This window comes from Loxodonta africana, chromosome 16 (assembly GCF_030014295.1).
Source record: "Loxodonta africana isolate mLoxAfr1 chromosome 16, mLoxAfr1.hap2, whole genome shotgun sequence".
In the NCBI taxonomy this organism is placed as follows: Eukaryota; Metazoa; Chordata; class Mammalia; order Proboscidea; family Elephantidae; genus Loxodonta; species Loxodonta africana.
In genome coordinates, this window is record NC_087357.1 from 30,576,323 (window position 1) to 30,600,642 (window position 24,320).

Here is a 24,320-nt window from a genome sequence, read left to right on the forward strand (position 1 = left end):
AGCACAAAGCTTCCAGTCCCAAAAAGGGATGCACCATCTTCCCATGAGAGGAGCCCTGGTGGCACAGTGGTTAAGCACTGCTAATTGAACCATCCGTGGTTCAAATCCACCAGCAGGTCCACAGGAGAAAAGACCTGGCAATCTGTTCCCATCTGTTATATGATGGGATATCTGTTATCCAATCTGTTATACCGCCTAGGAAACCCTATGGGGCAGTTCTACTCTGTCCTGTAGGCCCACTATGAGTCGGAATCCACTCGAAGGCACACAACAACTACCCTCCCACCTGCACCAGTGTCTTTCACTAACCAGGAAGCCCATGGAGCTTCTGGTGCCCAGAACCTTTACTGGATTCTTATTACATGGTGTTGGAGCCCTGGTGGCCAAGTGGTTAAGAGCCCAGGCTGCTAACCAAAAGGCCAGTAGCTCAAATCCACCAGCTACTCCTTGGAAACCTTATAGGACAGCTCTACGCTGTCCTCTAGGATGGCTTTGAGTCAGAATCAACTTGGCAACAGGTTGGTTGGTAGGTTAATACATAGGCTTGATTGGCTGATTCATGCCCCCTCCTCCTTCCTGAGGTTGGCTGATTTCCCTAGGTTTTTCTTCTGGCCTGGCCACCTCCCACCTCATTAGCATCAACCCTCAGGTGTGATCTGGAAACCCTTGAAAGACACTTCAATTACTGGGGGAATTTCCAAGGTTTTGAAGGAGCCTGGGTAGCACTAGTGGTTTGAGATCAGGTGCTAAGCTGAAGGTTAATGGTTCAAAACCACCCAGCAGCTCCATGGAAGAAAAGACCTGGTGATCTTTTTTTGTAAAGATTACAGCCAAGAAAACCCCATGGAGCAGTTCTGCTCTGTAACATATGGGGTTGCCATGAGTCAGAATCAACTCCACTGCAGCTAACAACAGAGGTTGTCTCTCAGGAACCTAGGACGAAGAGTAAATTCTTTGGGTAAAGTTAAGTTCTTTACTCCACCAGGAGGCAGGACTTGGACCCACGTGGGCATGCCTTGGAAGCCTGGCTGTCCTGTTAGGCCCCCCCGCCGCCACCCCGCTACCCTGTGTGAGCTGCGCACCGGTCTCCCCCACCCGCAGCCCATCGCCCCGGAATGAGAGGGGCGTCAGCAAGGGCAGGCAAGGGGATCTGGTGATGCAGCCTCTTAGCATCCCCTGTGTGGATTTTGGGCGAGCCTCGGGGCCGGCTTCGGTGGAGAGAGCCTTGGTCCCCAAATCCTGAAGGGGGCAGATGAAGACAACCCCTGAAGCTTGAGGGGCTTCAGTGCAAGATAAATCATGGCTGGCTGGAAGCTGTGCCCCCACAGCATCTGCAGAGCTGAGGTAATTATCCTGCTGTGAAGGCCTGAGTGCCAGGACAGTGTCCTTGGGGCCACACCTGCTGAACCAGTTCCCTTCCCTTGACTCTGTTTGAACTCTTAAGCATCCCCTGCATGGCCTCCAGGCCTTGGAGCCAGGTATCATCTGGCCTTGCTTCCATGGCACCCTAGCTGCCCTCCCTCCCATGGTGTCAGGGCTCATAGCATGGCCAGCCACGCGACACAGAGAATGCCTTGCTATTTCGTTTTAAATTCTCATCCAATTGAAACCATAAATGTAAATGTTCTCATAGGAAGCTCTGGGAACCCTAAGGTCCTTGCCTCAGGTGCCCCCCACTCCCGCCTCCCACAGTGAATCATGTTCCCGTTGGAGGAGAATCTGAACATCAGGGTGAGGTCCAGCCCTGCGCTGTGTCCGAGTGCCCTGTGTCCCGCCCCCTCCAGAGTGGTGCTTGGGAGCTTAGGTGGACAGGCTGGGTTGTGAGCCTGCCTGTCCAGACCCCCCTTGCTGTTCCCTCCACCTGGAGCACACCCCTCCCCACGCACCCTGAAAGGAGTCTTCCTCAGCCCTCAGGTACAGCTGTGGGGAGGGAAGGGTGGTTTCCTGAAAGCCCGCCCTAAAGCTGGTAGGTTGGGCTCGCAGTCTCAGAGTTGCACTGGCCACACCACGGTGATGTTTGTCGGTACCACCCTACCACAGGGCCCACATCTCTGCACCCCCAGGCCTGGCACATATCAGTGTTGGTTGATGGGCCTACTGAGCCCAAACAGTCAGGGCAGCTTAGCACAATGGTAAATTGAACTGTGCACTCTCAAGGTAGCAGGGTGTGGAGGTGATGAGCCCTTAAAACCTCTCTGGGTTAGACCCTCTGGGTCCAGAGTCTAGCTCTGCCCTTGCCCCAGGCAAGTGACTTCTCCTCTCTAGGCCTTAGTTTCCCTACCTAGAGAGTGGGAGCAAGAACAGTACCTGCTTCAGGGTTGTTGTGAGGGTGACGCCTTAGCCAGCACTTCCTGAAGCACAGGGTTTGCTACCCATCATTCTGGCAGCTCCAGGTGGGGGGGTAGCCCCAGGTGGGGAGTAGCCCCAGGTGGGGAGGCGCAGCAGGAAGCGGCTCTGCATCAGCCCTACCCCCACCCCTTCACCACCCCTGGAAACCATAGACCTGCCCTTTGCAGAGCAGGGGTGGGTGCATCCTCCTCCTGCTACCTGTATCACAGTGGCCCTCTGCTCTCAGCCCAACGCCTGTGCAGGTGGGCACGCTGGTGTTTGGCTGCCTGTGTCACAGAGGGGAAACTGAGGCCAGAGTTGAGGCCAGAGTGGGTTTGGGTGTGCCTCCCTCTCACACATGTCATTCTGCTGGTCAGACCTGCTGACAGCCCGCTGGCCTGGGAGCTCGTGGCTGGTGGCCAGCAAGGACCGACAGCCTCTTATGTGACTCTGTACCCAGTGCCTGGCACCAGGCTCCCATAGTGGGCCCAAAGTACATGGCTGTGGACAAGCAGAAGCCAAGGGTCTCCTCTCACCCCTTGCCACCCGCCCCCTCCTGGTGCCAGGCTGGGACCTGTCCCCCAGCTCATGGCTTCCTGCTGAAGCCAGCCAAGATCCTGGTTAAATTCTGGCAGTTGCATAGGAGGAGGGAGCCCTGCTAAACAGGTTTTTGTTCTTCAGCCCCAGGGCCTACAGAGCTACCCTGTGTTGGGGCCTAGAACAATGCCTCAATGTTCAGGGGCCTGGGGCCAGATGAGGACCATCCCTGCCCCAGCCTGCACACAGAGCTGGCTTCCATCTGGTCTGGGATGCGTTGGTGGAAAGCACTCGCCCCCCCCACCCCCCCACCCCCCGCTTTAGCACTCCCAAAGAAATAGATTGTACCCCCGCATCCCCGCCATCTGCACTGTCTGTGCACCCATGGGACACTGGGGCAGGAAGAAGGGCCTGTCCCTGGCAGAGCACTGGGTTTGGGGAGGATGGTCAGTGTGACACAGGGGCTAGCTTGAAGGATGTTGAGAGGCTTCCAGGAAGGAGGCCCAGGCCCAGGGCCGCAGCTGCTTTGGGGCTAAGGGTGGACATGAAGTTAAACCCAAGGAGACTGACCCCTCTGCAGTATATCCCACCCACCCCCACCCATGCTTTGCAGTTGGTTGTTTAGTCAAGGGCAGGTGATAACACTGGGGGAGGCCAAGGAGGCGGGATGGCAGTCACCAATGCCCATCCCTGGGTAAAGGAGAATCGGGATAGGGAGACTTTTCCAGCCCTGCTTCAGGACCCAGCAAAAAGATGGAGACTGTGTCACCTGGACTGTCTTCAGTGTGTGGTAGTGCAGCCCAGGACAGGACTGAGAATCTGGGGAGCCTCCTCCAGGAGCCCTGATAGCCTCAGTCCCAAATTCCAGGTCTGGCCTGCTCTGGAAGGCAGGTCAGCTGCTTTGCCACGTCTGGCTGCCGTTGTCTCAGGTGAGAATGCAGGCTACCCTACTTGGGTGGGTTGGTGACCTAGCCTTCCCTTCTCTATAAGCCACACCTGCCTCCTGGGGCGCTGGCGAAGATTAAGCTAGTGGTGTCCCATCTTTAAAGGGCTCACAGTGCCCACTTGGCAAGGCAGTTGTCAAATACCTCCTAGAGTGCCTGAAGAAGTGCTGGTGGCACAGTGGTTAAGTGCTCGGCTCTAACTGAAAGGTTGACAGTTCGAACCCAGTAGCCACTCCTCGGGGGAAAAGACCTGGCGATCTGCTCCTGTAAAGGCGACAGCCTAGGAAGCCCTTGGGGGCCGTTCTACTCCGTCCTGTAGGGTTGCTGTGAGTTGGAATCCAGCCAATGGCACACAACAACAAAGAAAGCCTGATTCATCACAGATGCTCAGTAAATGGGAACTTTCTGTTCTTCTCCTTTCCTGCACCAGCCCAGGCTTGGGCACAGAGGGAAAAAAAAAACAAAACGCGGTTGTCATCAAGTTGATTCTGACTCATAGTAACCCCATGTGCGGCAGAGCAGAACCGTGCTCCATAGGGTTTTCAATGGCTGATTTTTTGGAAGTAGATTGATTGCCAGGCCTTTCTTCTGAGGCACCTCTGGGTGAACTCAAACCTCCAACCTTTTGGTTAGCAGGCGAGCAGATTACCTTTGCATCATTCAGGGGCTCCAGGTGCAGAATAGCTGTTCAGGAAAATACTGGCTGAATGGAATCAGGCATAGCGGAAAGCAGGAGCCAGGCTGAGGGTCTCACTGAACCCCTCCCAGCTCTGGGAGTCCTCACCAGAATTGGCACTGACTGTGCTGCCTCTTCCACCCCTGCACCACCAGGCACCCCACTGATGCTATTGGGAACCCCAAGGCATCCCTGACCCTCTGCAAGGGACAGGTGGTTTGGGAATTGGGGTGGAGACCCACCCCTGAACACTTGGCACACCCCCCCCACTCTTGGCAGGGTCCTGGTCAGACTCTTGCCAGTGGGATGGCTCTCCACGCCCTGTCAGGCCCTACCACCACCCATCTGGCCAGGTAGGTGGGCCATGCTGTCCTTCCAGCCCCTTCTGCCACCATGTGCACAAATAGCCACTTTATGCTGATGGGTGAGAGAGCCGCCTGGACTTAGGGGCCATGGGGCCACTGAGGGTGGAGAGCACAGGAATTCATATAAGTAAACCCTGCTCACCCCTGCCACAGCTTCCTTCCACTTGGTTGGGCAGGTGGCAGGAAGGTGCCCACAGGAAGCTCTACCCAACCCACTTGAACGGACCATCAGCTCTGAGGAGCAAGGACTCCTGAGGCCTGTCTGGCAGGTGGAGGGAAGGAGGTTCAAAAGCCACTGTCCTGGCTCACAGGGTGGGCTGGGCCCCCATTATTCTCTCGGGCTTGTACTTTCTGGGTTTCCCTGAACCTCTGCCCAGGAGGATGGCCCTTGTGGGCAGGTTCCCACAGCCCCCACATGCCCCCTCTCTTGCTCCCAAGGCCCGTGGTGCCCTTTGGAGGCTCCAGCTGGCAGGGTGAGCCCCTCACAGTCCTTTGAACCTGCCTTGCTGTTTTGTCAGGTTCAAAGTGAGCCTTAGCTCCTGCCATTGTGGCCAGTGCCCTGGTTAGTTACCACATCCACAGAGCTTCGTCAGTTGAGCTGAACCTCAGACCAGGCCTGCCACCTGCTAGACCAGGGCTACCTCTGTTTGCATCAAGGCGGAAGGAACATGGCTCAGTCCCTGCCCACCGTGAGCCTGTGGACTAAGAGAGAAGGACTCCCTTAGCAAGAGCAGGACCCAGCAAGCTCCTGTGAGAGGCAGCGGAGCATAAAAGGAAGGGGCTGGAGCCCTGGCTCCTCTGCACATTAGCCACAAACAAACAAACTAAAAAAGAACCAAACCCACTGCCGTTGAGTCGATTCCAACTCATAGCAACCCTATAGGACAGAGTAGAACTACCCCATAGAGTTTCCAAGGAGTGCCTGGTGGATTTGAACTGCTGACCTTTTGGTTAGCAGCCGTAGCACTTAACCACTATGCCACCAGGGTTTCCAACATCAGCCATGGGGGGCTGGGAATCATTTAAATTCCCAAAGCCCAAGTTTCCTCACCTGTAAAATGAGGTTTGTAGCAGCTGCAGATCCAACTACGCTTCAACGTGAGATTCATATGCGAGATCATGTGGCCCCTTCCCCTTCACAGGCCATATAAATTGGTTGTTCAGATTGATTGGGGGAGTTTACAACAACAACAAGAATGTTTGAGTCAATTCCAACTCATGGCAACCCCACGTGTGTCAGAGTATAGCTGTGCTCTGTAGGGCTTTCAATGGCTGAATTTCCCAAAGTAGTTGCCAGGTTTTTCTTCCAAGGCACTTCTGGGTGGACTCTAACCGCCAGCCTTTCATTTAACAGCTGAACTCATTAACCATTTGCACCACCCAGGGACTCCAGGCGGGGGACGGGACTGGGACACCACTGATCTTTATAGGGTCCCATCGAGGGCCTTAATTCATGGGATCTGTGTGTACATGACGCCACCTAGTGGCCGACATTGTGTACTACGATGCCGGCATCCTTGAGTAAGCCTGCAGGCTCTGCCAGGATTGTGCTAGATGCTGAGCTGATCCCTTATTTAACCATTAGTATAACCCTGTGAGGTTAATGTCTCTTTTCTAAAGATGGGGAACCATAGGCTCACAGAGGGTGAGTGTCTCCCTTAGTGTCAGAGGCTGGATTCAAACCCTTCCAACTCCAAGTCCAGTGCTCTGCCCCTACACCGCAGCTGACTGCACGGGGTGGGGTGGGGGCACCGAGATTGTGATGGAGAAAGAACCCTTCATCTGACAAAAGGGCAGAATATTTGAATGAGGACCCCATGGTGGCTGTGGTCCCTGGTGGGGTGGGAGGGACCTGAATGCACAGTTAGGGGACTTTCCACATTTGGGTGCTCTTGAGGGGAATCCAGGCTTCTCACTGGGCCACATCCCTCAAAGGTACAAGTCTTAGGAGGCCCCCAGGGCTGGCCCAGGCCTTCCTAGGGCAGCCCTCTGAGGCCCCTCTCCAGCCTTGGGAGCTCCCAGGAGGGGCTTCGAGCTCTCGGGTCAGACCTCTGAGGAGCAGGCTTCTCTGACCGGATGCAGTGAGCTGGTTCTGGAAGTGCCCAAAGGACTCACCCCTCTCCCAGAAACAATAGACTGAAGACTCTAGATGGAATCTGAGACCTGACCTTGGCCTTGGGTGTCCAGCTGTGACCCCTCCCTAGGCAGAGCTCTTAACGCTCCCCCCCCCCCACCATTTATCACACAGGGAATCCTGCTGAATCCAGAGGCCTGCAGATGGTACCTGTGGAAACCACATACACACACACACACACACACACAGAGGCACACAGAGGACACACAGCCCAAAGCTCCCACTAGGAGAGGTTTCTGCCAAAGCCTGGTTCAGTGGTTAGGGCCAGAGAGAGGTTAAAAAGATAAGGAAAAAAAAAGTTTTATTGAGGTTTAAGTTACGTACTATAAAATTCACTCATTTTAAGTGTTTAATTAATGCAAGGATGATTAGTAAATTTACAGAGTTGTGCAGAGTTGTGCAACCATCACCATAATCCTTTTTTGGAACATTTCCATCACCCCTGAAGATTGCAGAGGAGGATTTTAATTCTTTCCAAATCCAGGGTTTGGGAGCCCCACCGGCATCCCTTCCCTCTGCTCCTCTCTGGGAAGAAGAAATCTTTGCTCCCAGGACTGACTGCTCTGCTCTGGCTGCTGCTTTGGCGCCGCGCAGGTGGCCCAGTAACCCAGAGGTGAGGCCTGCTTGGCCTTCTCGATGCAGCTCTGAGGTAGACTGACCATGGAGTGGGCAGAGGGGCGAAGGTTCCCATTCCAGTGGCCACCTTCCCTGCCTATCAATTCTAGCAGTCCAGCTGGGTGCCCGCCCCAGAAAGTACACATACAGTTATGCTCCCTGGTCGGCAGGATGGCCACTGCACCTGCAGCCTTACTCCCCCCTCCCCCTACCTCCTTTGCATCTCCGGAAGCCAGAGGGCACTGTCAGCAGACCCAGAGGCTGGGCCACAAAGAGGCCCAGATCTCCCAACCAGGGGAAGTTTCAGGCACATCGGCAGCCCAGCAGTCTAGCAGAAAGTGCAGGAGGAGCTGCTTGTCAGCTTTGCTCTTCTGGGTCATGTGTCCCCCTTGGATGCTCTTAGGCAGAAAGGTGGCAGGGCAGTTAAGAGGGGTCACGGATCTAGGTTCAGATCCTGGTTCTGCCCCTCGCCAGCCATGTGTCAGGTGGGACAACCCAAGCTGGACCTGCCACCCCCCACATACACTTTTCTCTCTGGCACCTCAACAGGTATAATTAAACAATTGTTTAACATTTCCCTTCCCTGAGAGGCTGTATTTACCTGGTGGCTAGAACATATTTGTTGTTGTTGTTAGCTGTGGTCAAGTCAGTTCTGACTCACAGCAACGCTGTGTACAACAGGAAAAAAACACTGCCTGGTCCTGCACCATCCTCAGAATCATTGCTATGCTTGAGTCCATCGTTGCAGCCACTGTGTCAGTTCATCTCACTGAAGGGCTTCCTCTCTTTGGATGACTCTCTACCAAGCATAAGGTTTTCGCTTGCCAGTTTTTCAGAAGTAGACTGCCAAGTCCTTCTTCCTAGTCTGTCTTAGTCTGGAAGCTCTGCTGAAACCTGTCCACCATGGGTAACCCTACTGGTATTTGAAATACTGATGGCATAGCTTCCAGCATCCTGGCAACACGTGAGCCACCACAGTAGGACAAACTGACAGATGATTGATGGAGAATACAGTAGGTGCTTAATAAGTGCAGCTGGATGACTCTCTGAGCCTTATGTCCCCCCAGGGAATAAAATAGGGATAATAATAGTGATGACTCATAGGGTTATTATGAGGTCGAGAACACCAAGGCATTCTTCCAAGCAATTTACATGCTTTAACTCTTAATTTTTACATCCGTCCCACAAGGTGGGTACAGTTATTTTCCCCAATTTTTAGATAAAGCCACTGAGGCATAGAAATGTCACCTGATCGGCAAAGTTGATGAGAGCAAAAATGGCACGGGGCCCGGCAGCCTAGCAGGAGAGCCTGACCCTTACCCCTCATGCCATCCTGCCCCCCAGCCCCAGGAAAGCTCACAAAGTGCTTACCACACAGCAGGGCATGTGGTCATAATAAATGTGACCTATTTTTTTTTTTATTATTGTTATTACTGTTGTGATTGTTGAAGGGGATAATATGCACTAGCAGAGAAGTGAGGAGCCCTGGTGGTGTCGTGGTTACACACTTGGGGTTACACACTTGGCTGCTAACTGAGAGGTTGGTGGTTCGAACCTACCAGCCACTCTGCTCCCATAAAGATTGCAGCCTTGGAAACCCCATGGGGCAGTTCTACTCTCTAGGGTCACTATGAGTGGGACTTGACAGCAACGAGTTGTTTGTTTTTTAAGGAGAGAAGTAGGAGGCCTGGCTAACCAACCCCACAGACACTCACCCCTCAGCTTGCAGCTCCATGGGGTTGGGGTTTCTGGGGCCATCAGAGTGGCCTGTCTTTCCATTCTGGCTGCTCCCCAGTAAGAGGCAGAGCCCAGCACACTCACTTACCCATGGGGCCTGCAGCCCATCAGCGGGGATTTGGGGAAATGATGTGCCTGAGGTCACCCAGAGAAACTGGGCCGGCACCAGGTTTTTTGACTCAGAATCTAAAAAGAGCTCATTCTGGCTCTAGTTCAGGGCAGTTTCAGAGCCTGGAGCCTCTGCAATGCTGGTGCCTAGGAGGGCGCCTGGAGGTGGAGTTGGACCCCAGGAAACAGGACCAGGAGCCCTGAAGAATAGACAAGGAGGAGGCTGGGAAGCGGGAGCTGGCTTTGGTCAGGTCTAATTTAATTAGGTGGAGGCTAGCTCCTGATTAAGAAGGTAGGGCCTGCCAAGCCAGAGAGAATTAAAGGTTAATAGTCGAAAGTGCACTGGCCCCACCCCAAGCCGGCTCCCATGGGTCTCCAGCATGGAACAAGGCACCTGTGAGCCTGGCTCATTTAGTCAGTGACCCGAAGAGACCTGCACTGCAGGCACCCACTTCTTGCCCCCTCAAACAGAGGTTGGACGTAGTCTAGTCCGTCATTGGCTCGCACCCAGCAAGTCTGGGTGAAGCCCCCACTGTATGTGGCTCCATGCTGGATCCTGAGGCCCTAGGTTGAGGGGCTAGGAGCATCAAAAGGGGCAGGTGGGTAACACTTAGTGCCAGAGACAGGGCAATAATTCCAGGAGAGGTGGGCGTCTTGGTTTAGAATGTCCCCCAGAAGCAGATCTGGGGACAAGGATGTGAGCCCATGCAGCCTATCTAGGAGGTGATGCTGGTAGGCCCCAGGGAGGGATGAAGTAAGGCAGGGAAGGAGGGCAGCCAAAAGCGTGGGTTGTCAAGCCAATGACGCCCAGGCAGCTGGAGCATGATCCTGCAGGGAGCCTGCCCCAGTTGGCAAGAATCCAGCACAGCTCTCCTACCTGGGACATTTATGCACCCATTCTCTGGTCCCCCCGCCCCCCACCCAGTTCACCTCCAAATAGCAGCCAGGGGGAGCTCTCCACAAAGCCCCTGAGTTAAACACTGGACTGACTTCCCACCATGCTTAGGAAAAGTTCCCCTTATCTTTGGCCTTGGCCCTGGGAGGCCCTGCCCAGCCCCACCCCTTTCTTCTGCCCCTCAGGCTCTCCTGGAACCCTCTCACCCTCAGAGAACATCCCTTTATAGTGTGGGGGTGGGGGTGGGGAGGATGAGGGGGTGGAGGGTGGGCCATAACCCAGAGGTGTAGATTTCAAAACCATCCTCTGCTGCAGCCCACCTTCCTGCTGTGCCGCCTCCTTTCTCCCTGCTGTTACTCTCTGTACAAATTTCCTCAGAATACTTTGGAATTTCTAGCTTTCAATTCCTGTCTCCATCCAGTCCCCCAGGGGCCGCCTCATAGGCAGGCATCTTCTCCCCTAGGGCGTGCCAGGCCGTTCCATAGGGGTCCATGTCCAGTAAGGTTACCCCGTGGGGTGCTGGGGAGCAGAGGAGCCAGCACATTGCCTGGGGAGCTCACACTGGGAGAGCGGGCCGAAGGCTCCTTCCTAGGCAGCCTTCTCATTTTCTTCACAGCTCTTCTCCCAGTTTACCATTTTGCTTATTTACTTGTTTCACGTCCTCTCCTTCCCCACCAGCAGTTCTCCAGGGACAGGAAATGAGCCTGTTACAAGTCAGTACTGTGGCCCCAGCACCAGGCACCTGGTAGGTGCTCAGCAAATACTTGTTGAGAAAGGAAGGGAACAGCCGGTTGTACTGCAGGGAATCAGAGGAGAGACAGCAGCTACAGGGATGACCGGGGGGCACCTCCCCCCCCCCCACCCCAGTCTGGGGACTCTAGGGCTGAGGCCCTTGGTAACTAAACAGTGAGGCTCTCTAACAAAAATCTGGAGACAGGCCCACCACACACTGTGACCTGCTGGGAGGTCTGACGTCAGTGCTGGCTCAAGGTATCAGGAAGGCCTTCCTGGAGGAGGCAAGGCCCAGCCAAGTCCTGCTTGTTGCTCTTCCTAGGAGGGCTAGACAGACCAGCATCCAGGGACAGTCGCTGAGTGTCACAAGGTGGTATGGAGGCAGGAGGTCAGATGGAGATGCTCAGACCAGGACTGCAGAGGCTTTGGAAAGGGGGAGAGACCTGCAGGGTCGGGTGTGCAGACACATCAGGTCTGAGTATACACAGCCCTGTTCTGACTGGCCCTGGATAAGACAGGTGCAGTCCAGCTGGGGGGCAGAGAGACACGTGCGAAGCAGAGATGCAGGGTGTCAGCAAGGGCTGAGTGAAGGGCTGGGGAGGAAGGGCGCTCAGTGGTGACTCCACCAGGCCTAGGCACTCCTTCCCTCCCCCACCCTGTTTCCTACTCTGGGATCCAAGGGCTCATGCTTGCTCCCAGGCCTCAGGGGGCTTCCCTCCCTGTGGCAGAAGCTCAGAAGCCAATGCAACACCCAGGATGGAGGTGGTCCAGGCCTCACCTGGTGGGATCTGTACTGGCCATCCTGCTGGGTAGGACTTCACCGTGGTTGAAGCCAGGCTGGCTCAGAGAAGGGGGGGTGCTTTCAATGTTAAGGAGCACTGGTTGGAGGAGAGCTAGGGCAGGAAGCTGTTGCCCAGAGCTGGGAGGTTTGTCCTCTGCTGCAAGCAGGACACAGGCCTGTCTGGGCCCCACAGCTGGAGTCTCTTTGCAGAAGTTCAGGTGGGCCCAGTCCAATGTCCTGATTTTTTTCAGTCAAGGAAACTGAAGCACAGGAAGGGTTGCCATCACCCAAGTCGTGCTGTCAATCAGGCAGGGCCCAACCCAGACCCCAAGTCTCAAGACCCCTACGCTGGGCTGACCCCAGCTTGGTATCTTTCTCAACTCTTCATTAGATTTCTCCTTCATGTGGATGCTCAGGGAGGCGCTTGCCAGACCCTTGGGAAGCCACCAGCCCATCCTGGGCCCACACTGGCCTGGAAGTCCACACCAAGTTTCCTGGGCACACAGGCCCTTGACTGAGAGGCCCCTTTGTCCCAGATTTTGAGTGCCCGCTGCGAGGAGTGTGGCAGCCGCCTGCCCCTTTGTGGAGCAGCTTCATTAAGTCAGCGCTTGGCCCAGCAGTGAGGGGGATGCAGGCTTGGCTGTCACTGCTGTCACCTCTGATCAGGGAGGGCCTGGCAGTGGCAGGGCTTCCTGGGGAACGTGAAAGCAGTAAGAACTGAGTCATTCAGATGGGGCTTGAATCCAGCTCTGTCATCCATCAGCTGCATGGTCTTGGGGAAGTGGCTTTACCTCTCTGAGCCTGGGTTTCTTCATCTCTAAACAGACACTCCAAGCCTTGGCCCATCCCATTGGCACCAGCCAGACCAGCCTCCCCACATCCTTCCCCAGTTCCTACTCTCCAACAGCCCCCCACACCTTCCTGGTTTCCCTCTCAGTGACCTCCTTTGTTCATCCCAACCTGTCCCAGGTTGCTCTCCTGTTATTTTATCTAAGAGCCCTGGCTTCTCCAGAGAGAATCCCCCCTTCTCCCCCTCCCTCAGTCTCTGGGGGAGGGAGTGAATGAACGATAAAGGCAGTCACTTTCTGTGCCAGGTTCTTCATGCATATTAACTTGTTTTCTCCCCAACAGTTCAATTAAGCAATTCCTAGCAGCCTCTTCACTTTACAGAGTAGAAATGAAGATAAAGATCCTTGTTGCCTTTAAGCCAATTCCAACTCATAGTGACCCTATAGGACAGAGTAGAACTGCCCCATCGGGTTTCCAAGGAGCGGATGGTAGATTCAAATTACCAACCTTTAGGTTAGCAGCTGAGCTCTTAACCAGTGTGCCACCAGAGCTCTGAAATAGCAGAGCTGGGGTTTGAACCCAGGCAGCTACACTCCAAGGCTTACACTCTTTACCACTCTGCCACAGTGGTTGTCAGCTGAGGAAGGTTGGAGACAGGGATGTATAGAGGGATAGGAGCATGAAGGATGAATGACTGGATGGTTGGATAGATGAGTCTCCCGAAGGAGGAGTGGTAGATAAAGGGAGAGTGGCTCATGCCCTGTTCTGAGCATCCTTTTCTGTGGAAGCCCGGGCAGGACAAGCACAGCTGGGCCTTGGACAGGCTCCTGGGCCTCCATGGGAAGCAGAGAGTCGTTGGCCCAAGCTCCCAACTTTCCAGCCCCAGCCGGAAATTAGGCCAGGGCTGGGGAGTGAAGGGCACGCAGCCAAGGAGCAACCCGGGAGGTCTGTCTGGCGGTGGGGCCCTGGTGTCTGTCTCTGTCTCTCTCTCTCACACACACACACAGACTGGGCGCCCCTTTGCAGATGGGGCTAGCGTAGCCTAGGAGGCAAAACAGTCCTCTGTCTCCTTTGAAACAAGTCCCCATTACGGTCCAAACAGGGAAAACAAGAACCAGATGGCCACCTGATTCTCAGTCTTAGAGCTGGTGTCACCACTTTCCAGGAGAAAAAAATGTTGGGTTATAAACATCGCCACTGGGTTTCTCCCACCAAAAAGGCTCTTCTAAAACCTGAGCCAGCTTCCTTCACTTGTGATCTGACCCCAGCTGCAGGGCCTGCTCCCCGCAGGCCAACAGCCTCCCTCAGTCTCCTCACCCTCTGCTTCTAATACACACAGAGAGACGCACACACAGACACAGAGACGCACATCCGATCCCACTATGTTCCTGCCTCTGCACCGTTGCTCACATCATCCCTTCCACCCCAAATCCCCTTCCTGCCTCTGCTCTATCTTTCTAAATATCCCTCACCTTCTAAGAGTTACCTCTAGTGCCCCCATTTCTAGGCACCCAAGACCACTTTGACCTCCCCTGCCTGGGATTCCTACAGAAGGTACCCATGTGAACAGGCTCTGGGGCACTTACAAAGTGACTTGCGTGTTTCCTTTTCCTGGGTGTGTGTCGTGTCTCTCCAAATAGACAGTGTACTCTTTGAGGGCAGGGGCAGCGTGTCTTCTGCCACTCTCCTGAATCAGACAGAAGGCTGGATCTACAGCAACCCCTCGATTAAGACATGGGTGGATGGATGGATGGACAGATGGGCGGATGGACAGACGGACACAAGGACTTGAAGAGATACAGGGAAGGCCTCCAAACGTGGAAGACCTTCCTCGCCCTTCTCTCATAGTTTGTGGTTGAACCCCATGGCCACTTTTTTTTAAGCTTTTTGTTTTTGATGAAAATATACACAACAAAGCATACACCCATTCACCAATTTTTACACATAGCATTCACTGACAGTAGTTACGTGCTTCACATTATGTCACTGTTCTCGCTGTCTCCGCCCCTATTGTTTCACCACCATTAACTTACACTATCTGCTCCTTAATGTTCTCATCTGTGGTTTAGAGTTAACTGTTGTCATTTCAGTCTTATATAGGTGATTCTGCAATAGGGTATAAAGCTCAAGACAGACATTATTTTTTAAGGTAAATTGTTGTTTGGCTTAAAGATGACTTCATGGGATAGTTTCAGCTCAAAGTTCAAAAGTTGCTTCCAAGAAGAGATTCAGGGGTCCCTCCAGGCTTAGTGTGTCCAGTAGGTCTGGTTTCCAATAAGATAATCCGAAGTTCCATGCTTCGGTTTTTCTCCTTTCATCAAGATTCATCCATTGGGTCCCTGACCATAATATTCAGTAATGGCAGCCAGGCTCCATCCATATCTTCTGGTCTTATGGCAGAGGAGGTAGTAGTTCATGGAGGCAATTAGACCTGCAGTCCAGTTCCTTCTCTAATTCCTGAATCTCCTTCCATGACTGCATTTTGTCACTGCCCCTTCCATGGTTCTTCAGGTCTGACTTGCACCCTCCTGCAGTTCAGGGAGCCTCCCACCCATGGCCAAGGGCAGTCTGGCAGGGTGTAGGACACAGGAGATCGGGCACCTTCTGAGGGAGCTCACAGCACTCCACGGCCTTTTGGGCTGGGCTGGCAATCCTGTACCTTGTATCCCCCTCTTGGGAATCAGCACTGTGTTTCTGCCTCCCCAGGCTCCCCCTCAAGGAGCACTGCTTATGGGAGTCTGGGTGGGACTCCTTGGGATGTACATGGGGGAACCCAAGCTGGTCTGTTTCCATGGCTGACTGGCTCTGAGTTGGCGCCCTGGGTAACAGGGCCAGTGTCTTGTGCCCATATCCATGAGCGTTGGCCAACCAGCACCTCCCCTAACTTGCCATCATCCACACTCCGAATCTATTCCATCTCATGAACCTAGGCTGTTGGGCCAGGGGTCCTTTCCATATGCCAGATGCCATACTAAGCACTACTAAGCACTTTGCACATTATCTCATGTAATCCTCACCACTCTGTAAGGTAGGACCTGTTTTGATCCCCTTTTACAACTGAAGGTACAGAAAGGTTAAGTAAGAGACTGTCAGTTTGCTTAGATCACAGACTGATAAGTGGCTGAACCAGGGTTCGTATCGCCCACACTCTGAACCTCTGCTCTGAGGCCTGGATGTGGTGGGACCTGACCCCAGACTAGGACACGCTTGGGGTCTTGGCCCACATGGTGGGTCAAGTCAGAGGAGACAGACAGACAGATGGTGTTTTGTCCTTTTGCTATGGATGCAGCGGTGGCAGAGGCCCTCTGGGGTGCTGGGAAGACAAGCACAATGCCCAGAGGGAGGGGGGAGGTTCCTGGGGTCTGTGATGGCCATAGTCTTCAGCCTGTGACAGCCATGGGACACCAGACTGGAGAGGCCCGGGACCCCTTCCTTTCCCAGGAATTCCGATTTTTTGCCTGGGGCAGGAATTCTGGCCTCTTTGGGCTGTCCACATGCTCACAATGGGACCCATTCTCAGCACCCTGGGGAACACAGTTCCTGCAGAGAAAGGACGGATTCTTGTTGGACACAAGAGGCCTCAGTGCAGCAGTTTAGACCAGGGCGCGAAGGGGGGCAGAGAAGAGCATTCATGGCCTCTGTCTGTCCTGCCTGGAGTCACTGCCTCCGAGACCATTCCGTGCAAAGGCTCTCAAACCCAAACAAAAACCCAGCCAGGAGTTAAGTGGGGTGGAAAACTTCCCAACCTTCTACAGACCTCAGCTGACCTGGGGCCCCTTGACTTAGACCTCCTCACTCAGCTTCTGGACGAACACACCAGTGCCCTAATGTGCTCAGTCTGGCTGTGTTGGTTTCACAGAGAAAATTCTCACAACAGTCCTGGGAGGGCACCCAGAGAAGCCTCGTTTTAGGAACGAGGAAACCGAGGCCCAGGGAATTTGTCAGTGTTTTCAAAACTTTTTGCTTGCAACCCACAGTAAGAAATAAATTTCACTTCTTAATCGAATACAGACGGATGGGGGGGTGGATGGATGGATGGATGGATGGATGGATGGATGGATGGATGGATGGGTGGGTGGGTGGGTGGGTGGGTGGGTGGATGGATGGATGGATGGATGGTGGGTGGGTGGGTGGGTGGGTGGAGGGAGGGATGAAGGGATGGAGTGAAACTTGTGAGAGCCAGGACTTGACGGGACTGCCTTGTTTTTTTCCAGGTCTTGAAAATTTTCTACCTCTGAGAGTGCAGTCTTACCACTTTTGTATCGCTCGTTTTAGTGGAAAATATTTTAGTTTTCCTTCTCTGACATGTTTCTGCCTTACACCATTTCCAGCTTTCACAGGTTTTACTGTCAGTAGATAGGTATAATCACAAAGAATAATTAACCTTTCTATGGGTAACTCACTGCTCATTTCTAGTCCATTCTATCTTTTAAAAATGCTTTTTGGAACCCATTAATCTGATTTCAAGCTTACTATTATAGGCTTACAACCTGTCATTTGAAAAACACTAGTTTTAAGAGGCTCACCTGGTACACCAGACACCGAGGGGCAGAGCTGAGCCCAGAACCCGAGCCTGTTGACATTCAGTTCTGGACTTGTCACAACCTCTGTCCTGTTCCCCACCCTCAGCTGCCCACCCTCCAGCTGGGCACTGACGACATTACTCCCTGATTCCGAAATCTTCTGGATTTCACAGCCAAACATCAAAGCCCTCCCCAGTCTGGCCTTTCCCTGCCTCCATCTGCTCCCCCACCTTCCCCAGCTCAATTCCTCCTTGTTCGGAGCTGCCCTTCATAACAGCTCATTCTTGCTCCTGTTTTTGAACTTTCTTCCTCTCGACCCTCTCCATGGATCCAACCCCATCCCATCCTTTGAGGCTCAGCTCAAGACTTCCTCCTCCAGGAAGCCACCTTGGATACCTTGTAGCCCCCAGGATCTCTCTTTTCTCTGCACTTGGAATGTGGCCCCCTTGTGTGACTCTCAGTGTAGATTGTGTCAGATAACAGCTGTCTCATCACACTATGTAGTTTTATTCTCCCAGCTTCACCCCAAACTTGTCGGCTAGCAGCATACCATATATTTCTCCTGCGCCCTGCCCAGACTCTCCTAAGGCAGCTGCCAGCAGGAGCTGACCGAGTGCTTATTGGTTGGTGACAGTGGTCGAAGTCATCATTATATACCCCAAGGATTCCACGTCATCTCCCTGGCCAAGCTCGCATACCAGCTTTGTCCCCTCGTATTCTGGGTACCACCTAGGTTCCCAGTGACCACTTGGCCCTCAAGGTCGCTCTCAAGTCAGCCACCTGGCAACACAGCCACTTCTCAAGTAGTTGCCAGTGCCAGCAGGCCCTGCAGACCAGTCTCCCGGGCCGAGCGGCCAATGTCAGCCAGCAGACAGGAGGGTGACAGCATCAGGCTGAGAGTCAGCGCGTGCGTGTCCTCCTCTGCCAGGGCACTCACTGACGGAGCAGAATGGGAGGGGGCAGTGGCAGGCAGGGAGGCACAGCCTCTCCAGCGTTGTCGGCATTCCACTTGGCAGGGCTCGGCATTGGGCCACAGAAGGCAGGCTTCCTTTCCACTTCTCTGCCTCGCCTCAGCAGCTCTTCCTGGCTTCATCTTTCATCTGGGAACCTTGACTGCCTCTTTGACCCAGCAAGAGACACCTCCTGCTTGTGTGTCCCCTCCTCCCACCCCAGAGCCAAAACCCATTGCTGTCTAGTTGATTCTTACTCATAGCGATCCTATAACACAGAGTAGAGCTGCCCCACAGGGTCTCCAAGGCTGTAATCTTTACAGAAGCCAACTGCCACATCTTTCTTCCATGGAGCGGCTTGTGGGTTCAAACCACCGACCTTTCAGTTAGCAGCAGGGCACTTAACCACTGTGCCACCAGAGTTCCCTCACTTTACAGCACTGCAGGTCAAATGCCAGGAGTGTTCAAAGGAGGGTGGGGGTGGGAGTCATGTGCAGAAACAGGTGGCCAGCACACATTGGATATTAAATACCTTCCCAACCCTCCCACCAGCCTCTACCTCTTAGCTGTCTCCAGTACCAGCCCCTCCACTAGCACGGCTGGTGACATCTCACCAAGAGAAATGAAAGACAGAACAGTACGAAAATGCAGAGCCCTATGATGTGGCTATGAGAGTTAGTCACTCCTTGGCAGGTTGAACTTATCCCAATAAATGAGTCCAAGTCAGTATGCCAATCCAATGGGTCAGTCAGCATTGCCCTGAAAATATGACTGTTCTCTGAAGAGCTGTGCTCACATGGTCAGCGGGTAGGAGCAGACCTTGCCCTTGCCAGGTACTCGGTGCTAGACAGAGCTAGACAGAGTCCAGTGGGGGGTACCGTGTCTGTGAAAGCCCAAACTCTGAAATCTCTCTCGCTCAGGGCTGTGCTGGCAGCATTGTGGTGAGGCCTTTAAGAAGCCCCTTCCTTTTGTTTTAGGTTGCTCTGCAGGTTCCAAGATTAGGCCTTTGCTACTCAGGTGGGGCCAGACAGGTTCAGGTATAAATAATAATAAAAACAGAAAATTTATATAGCATTTTCTGTACCGGGCACTATGTAAAACTCTTTATGCACACTGTATATGTCATCCTCCCCAGACCCTGAAGGGTCTGTACTGTTCTTATCCTCATTCCACAGATAGAGAATTGAGGCTCAAGAGGTGAGGGAACTAGCCCAAAATCACTACCCAGCAGTGAGTGGCAGACTGTTCACTTCCAAAACCTGCCCTCACCCGGAGCAGACTGCATCATCCTGTGGAAGAGCCAAGAGATGAACTATTTATTTATATCACATGGGGCAGGGGGGAGATGTCTTAGGAGTCCCTGTTTAGATGGAGAAGGGGGTGGGGTGCTAAGTCCCAGGGGAGGGAACTTGGCACCTCTTCCCAGCCAGTCTGGACCTGTGGGCTGCAGGGAGACTGACCATCCCCCTTTACCCAGAGCTTCCCCGTTGTTTCATCCCTGACAGCCTCACGTACCCGGTAAATAGGGATGGTTGGTCACCATGCTGGTGGTCCTGGTCACCCTTGGACCATTTGCAAAGAAGCTGTATGGTCTGTTGGGAGTCCAGTCAGGGCGCCACCTTGGAGGCGTTTTCAATTACATTAGCTTCTGGCAGCGCTAGAGGGAGACACTAGCCATGGCCTCCCCTCCCCTCCCCTTCTTCCTGTGGCTCCCCAGGAGATAGTGATTCAGCAGCAAGTCGGAAGCAGGCTAGCCTGTGACCTACCAGGAGTCACCAGCAAGACAGGAGCTGTCAGGCTCAGCTCAGAGCAAGAATTGGAGCAAGGAAGGGGAGGCCGGGGAGGGGTCTTAAGTTGTTAGGGAACTGGACCCAACCAAGGGCCCTGCTGCCCTGCCCAGGCCAGGAGTGGTTGTAGGTCAGTAGGAGGTGGGTGTGCCCGGGGCAGAGATTAGGGGAGCCCTCCCTTCACCCCCATGCCCTAGTACGTGAGGGATGGAGGAATCGTAGCCACTGGATACCTAATCTGCTTCACAGAGTGTTCAGCAGCTAAAAATGTGACATGGCTTCGCTAAGATATGCCCAACCGGAAACCTTCAAGAGGTGCCCTATCAGGGCAGTGCCTGCTTGGGCTGGAGGCCAGAGACTGTGTGAAAGATTCCTGCACCTGCCGTTCCCACCATTCAATCACAGCATGGCCGCCCCCATGCCGGGACCTGTGCCTCTGCTCAGTTAACCCCATGTGCATGTCAGACACCCCCTTCCTCTGTGCCTATTGCCCCAGGGGGTGGTTGTGTTTACACATTTGTCTTGAACTTAAGGCAAGGTCTGAGTTCTTGGCACCCTATCCCAGCCTTGGAAACCCTGGTGGTGTAGTGGTTAAGCGCTATGGCTGGGAACCAAAGAGTCAGCAGTTCAAATCGGCCAGGTGCTCCTTGGAAACTTTATGAGGCAGTTCTACTCTGTCCTATACAGTCACTATGAGTCGGAATCGACTGGATGGCACTGGGTTTTTTTTTTTTTTTTTTTTTTTGTATCCTGGCCTCACCCACTCTGTGTGGCCCTGAACAAGTTGCCTAGTTTCTCTAAGCTTTTCTTACCTCACCTGCAAAGTGAGGAGACCACGGCCACCTGCAAGGGGATCCAGAAGTCTTTGGCAGAAAGAACTCATACTCTGGTTGAGGGGGTGGGCCAGGAGATTTTTCTCGAAACTTCCTTGGCACGGCAAGCACATTGTTCTTACTTAGCATAAATGTTTATTAAGGATGGAGGCCAGATACTGGAGCCCCCCTTGGTACCACCCATACCCACCTGTCAGGGCTGTAGCCTGGGGGGTGGAGGGGGAGGGCAGAGACTGGATCTCAGCTAACCTGGCCCAGCCTCAGACTTCCCAGGGGAGCCTGTTTGAGATGCTGGCAATGCAGTAGGTTAGGATGGGGCTCTGAGTCTGAATTTTTAACCAGCTCCAAAGATAAATCTGTTGAGTGGCCATGCTGAGGATCACTGATGGGGCCTGACCCAGGGCCTGGCATAAAGCAGGCCCCCAACCCATGTGAATTATGCCTCAGGTTGTCCCCTGTAACACAGGAACCTGCCTGCCACCCACTGGCACAGACACTGGGGGAGAAGGTGGCCTCACTGTGCCACTTGGGCCAGCCAGAGCCCTTGGCTCACCTACTCCAGGAAGCCGCCCCCTGTCTGGGCTACTGGCAGTCAGGGGGATGGTCAGTGGGCTGTTCTGGCCTGGGTCCCGAGGCCTTTTCCTGCCAGGCAGGGCCAGCGGCAAAATGGTGGGACAGGGGAGGGCACCTCCTCATTGCCATCCATTCCCCACCCATTCTCTGCCCTGCCCCCGCCCCCTGCAGCCTGGGCCTCTCTGCAAAAAAGCCTGAGAAAGGAATTCCCTCCCTGGAAGTGAAGTCTTCTGGGCAAGGCGGTATAATACCTCCTACTCCTGGCTGGGAATTCTCCCCAAGCTGAGCCTCAAGGGGACACAACCAGACTCTCTGGCATGCAGTCTCTCCCCAGTCTCCCTTGCTGCCCCCAGGAGGACAAGCATGCCCTTGCTAAGGTCTTCACTGAACTGTAGGTGGGGGCGGGCAGGGTGGATGAGAAACCAACCCACAGAGATGGACTATCTCATTTCCTAACTCTGGAGGCAACAGATTCTCCTCCACTCCATCCCCCCTGTGGTTTTTATCCCTTAGGTGTGGCTTATAAACTGCTGGAGTCTGACAGTCCTCCCCCAGATGGGTAACCTTGAGCTGTGGCTGAACCTGTTTCCTCATCTGTAACATGGGGGTAATATGACCTTCCTCTAAGTGTGGGTGTGAGGATTAAAGGAGACCTGGAATACCAAGGGGGTTCTCAGACAAGAGGGGGTGTGTATATCAGAAACGCTACTTCCCGGGCCTCACTCCCAGCATTCCAATTCAGTAGCTTCTGAACCCAAACTTTGGGAAATGTGGGAGCCTAGGAGAGGGCAAGCCCCTCATCTCTGGCTGTGTAGCTGAATTATCTTGAAGCTTAACAAACAACCCCAACAGCCCAGGGTACCCCTAGACCTCCAGAATCTGAATCTCGAGGAGTCTCCATGAGGTTGACTCTTCTCTCCTCCCTGTGAACCTACTGTCCCTTCCTCCATGAGACCTCCCTTTTGCCAATGGGCAGACCTCACTGGTCAGTTCACTTAGAGCAAAGATGGGCACTTGGCAGTTTCTTTAGACCTGGGAGAAATGGAAGGCATTTCCTTCCAGGCTCCAGACTGATCCCCTCAATTCCTGAGTACTTACAGGAATTCTCAGCATTTTAAGGGAGTGGGTTCACCTTTCTCAGTTCTCTGAGGCTTGCTGGATGGTGGGGAGGGATCAACGGCAAGAGCAAGGCCTTGAGGGCAAGTGGGGGCAGGATTTGAGAAATATGGCCAATCCGGGTCGTTGGTTATTCCTAGCTGGAGGGCAGGGCAGGGCAGGGCAGGCTCAGGCTCTTGTGGTCCAGGGCAGGTAAATGAAGCCAGGGAGGGGTTAAGCACCTAAGGTCACCACCAATAATTGTCAGCCCAATGCTCATTTATTCAGAAGCTCACCTCCACTCCCTGCCACTTCCAGTCTCCCGGTTACCCTTCAGTAAGGCTGGCTCTGGTACCCCACCTGCCTGGTACTGAACCCCAGCTTCCCCACCTTGATCTTTAAAGAGAAAGACCTACAATCAATATTTGTTGATCACCTATTTATCACCAGGCCCAGGGGACTTAGTGGGAGGGAGCAAGCCACAGAGAGCCTTCAGTATGGGGGTGTGGGTGCTGACTTCAATCAAAGGGTCACACAAATTGTGATGATGAGGAAGCCAAAACTGAGATCCCTTTTCTACAACAGGGGAGGATTTCGAGGACAGGGGAGGATTTCTAGGAAGGCAGGTCAAGATGGTGCCCCTTGGATGAGGACTTCAAGGCTGAGTGGGCGTGAGCCGTGAAAAGAATTGGGGAGGGGGATACGGGGGGGGGCGTGTGGAAGCGGGCACCCTGGAGGGGGCAGGGGCTGGCACAGAGTAGGTTCTAGAGATGACCCTCCTGGGGCCTCAGTTTCCCTATTTACAAAGTGCCTGCGAACCTGCCTCACCCTCCCCCAGCCGCTGAGGATGGGGGCTGATGCCCGGGTGGTGCAAGGCGGGAGGGGCCAAAATGCCCCTCATCTCTGGGCGGGCCGGGGCTGGGCGGGGTCAAGGGGGCGTCCGCGGCTGGGCCCGGCAGGGCGGGGCGGGTAATAGCTCGGGAGGCAGGGCAGGCGGGGACCCGGCGGGCGGGCGGCCGCGGCGCGCACGGAGCGTGCGGGTGCGGAGCGCAAGGCTGCCGGGCCAGGGATCACATGAGCAGCGCGCCGAGGACTGACCGCAGCTGCAGCCCTGCAAGCCCGCGCCCGGCCCTAACCATGTCTATCTGTTGTTGCTTCTTTTTCAGGGACTATGGCAGTTCCAAGAGGAAGTCAGGTAAGGGGGCCTCCGGGCGTTTTTTCCTCTCACCTTCCCGCGTCGTGCACGCGCCCCTCCGAGATCCGTCTGCTCCTGCGAGGACTTTTGTTGGGGGTGGTCCTTGCCCGCCTGTACCCGCTTCAGTCGCCCCCCTTCCCCAGCCCATGCTCCTGAGGTCTCTAGTACTTGCACCTTCATTTTCCTCCCCCTACCCCCCCACCCCCGCAGCCCCGTCCCTCAGGCCCCGGGCTCTCCCTGATGGGAATACGGGTGGGTGCATGGGGAGTGGGGGGGTTTCTTGGAGGGCCTAAGTCTCCACAATGTTGTCAGCCGGATCCTTCACCCCCCTCCCCCCCTCCCCGGACTGCAGTGGCCACTGATAGGCTCTGCTGTGACTTCTTGGATCCTTCCAGCGGTGCGGGGCGGCAGTGGTGAAGGGTTAATAGAGACACAGAGTTTATCCTGGCAGGGAGGCCAGAGCCAGGTCCCCTAGGGGGCTACACTGGAGTGACTGCAAATTTCTAGCGCCTGCACCGCAGATCTGTGTCCTCCTGTCCCTCCCCCAACTCTGAGCATGTCCTCTTTGCTGCGGGGGCGGGGGCTCTGCGTGCTGGCCAGCTGAGTCGGGGATGGGAGGGGGCCGGCCAGCCCTGGCATTTGCCTGACAGGTGCCAGCTCCCACCCAGAGTTTGCGAAGGGAGTGGAGACAGGGAGAGGCAGGCAAGTCCTTGGACACTGTGT

At 54.4% G+C, this 24,320-nt stretch overlaps 1 protein-coding gene across 2 annotated transcripts in view; it reads left to right on the forward strand.

Moving 5' to 3' along the window:
- SH3PXD2A (SH3 and PX domains 2A) overlaps positions 1-24,320 on the forward strand; it is a 246,157-nt gene that overhangs the window by 134,086 nt on the left and 87,751 nt on the right. For both annotated transcript variants that reach the window (XM_010589010.3, XM_064269355.1), the window contains exon 6: positions 23,569-23,597. In XM_010589010.3, the coding sequence (XP_010587312.1) occupies positions 23,569-23,597 (29 nt within the window). The remainder of the gene's footprint in view (positions 1-23,568; positions 23,598-24,320) is intronic.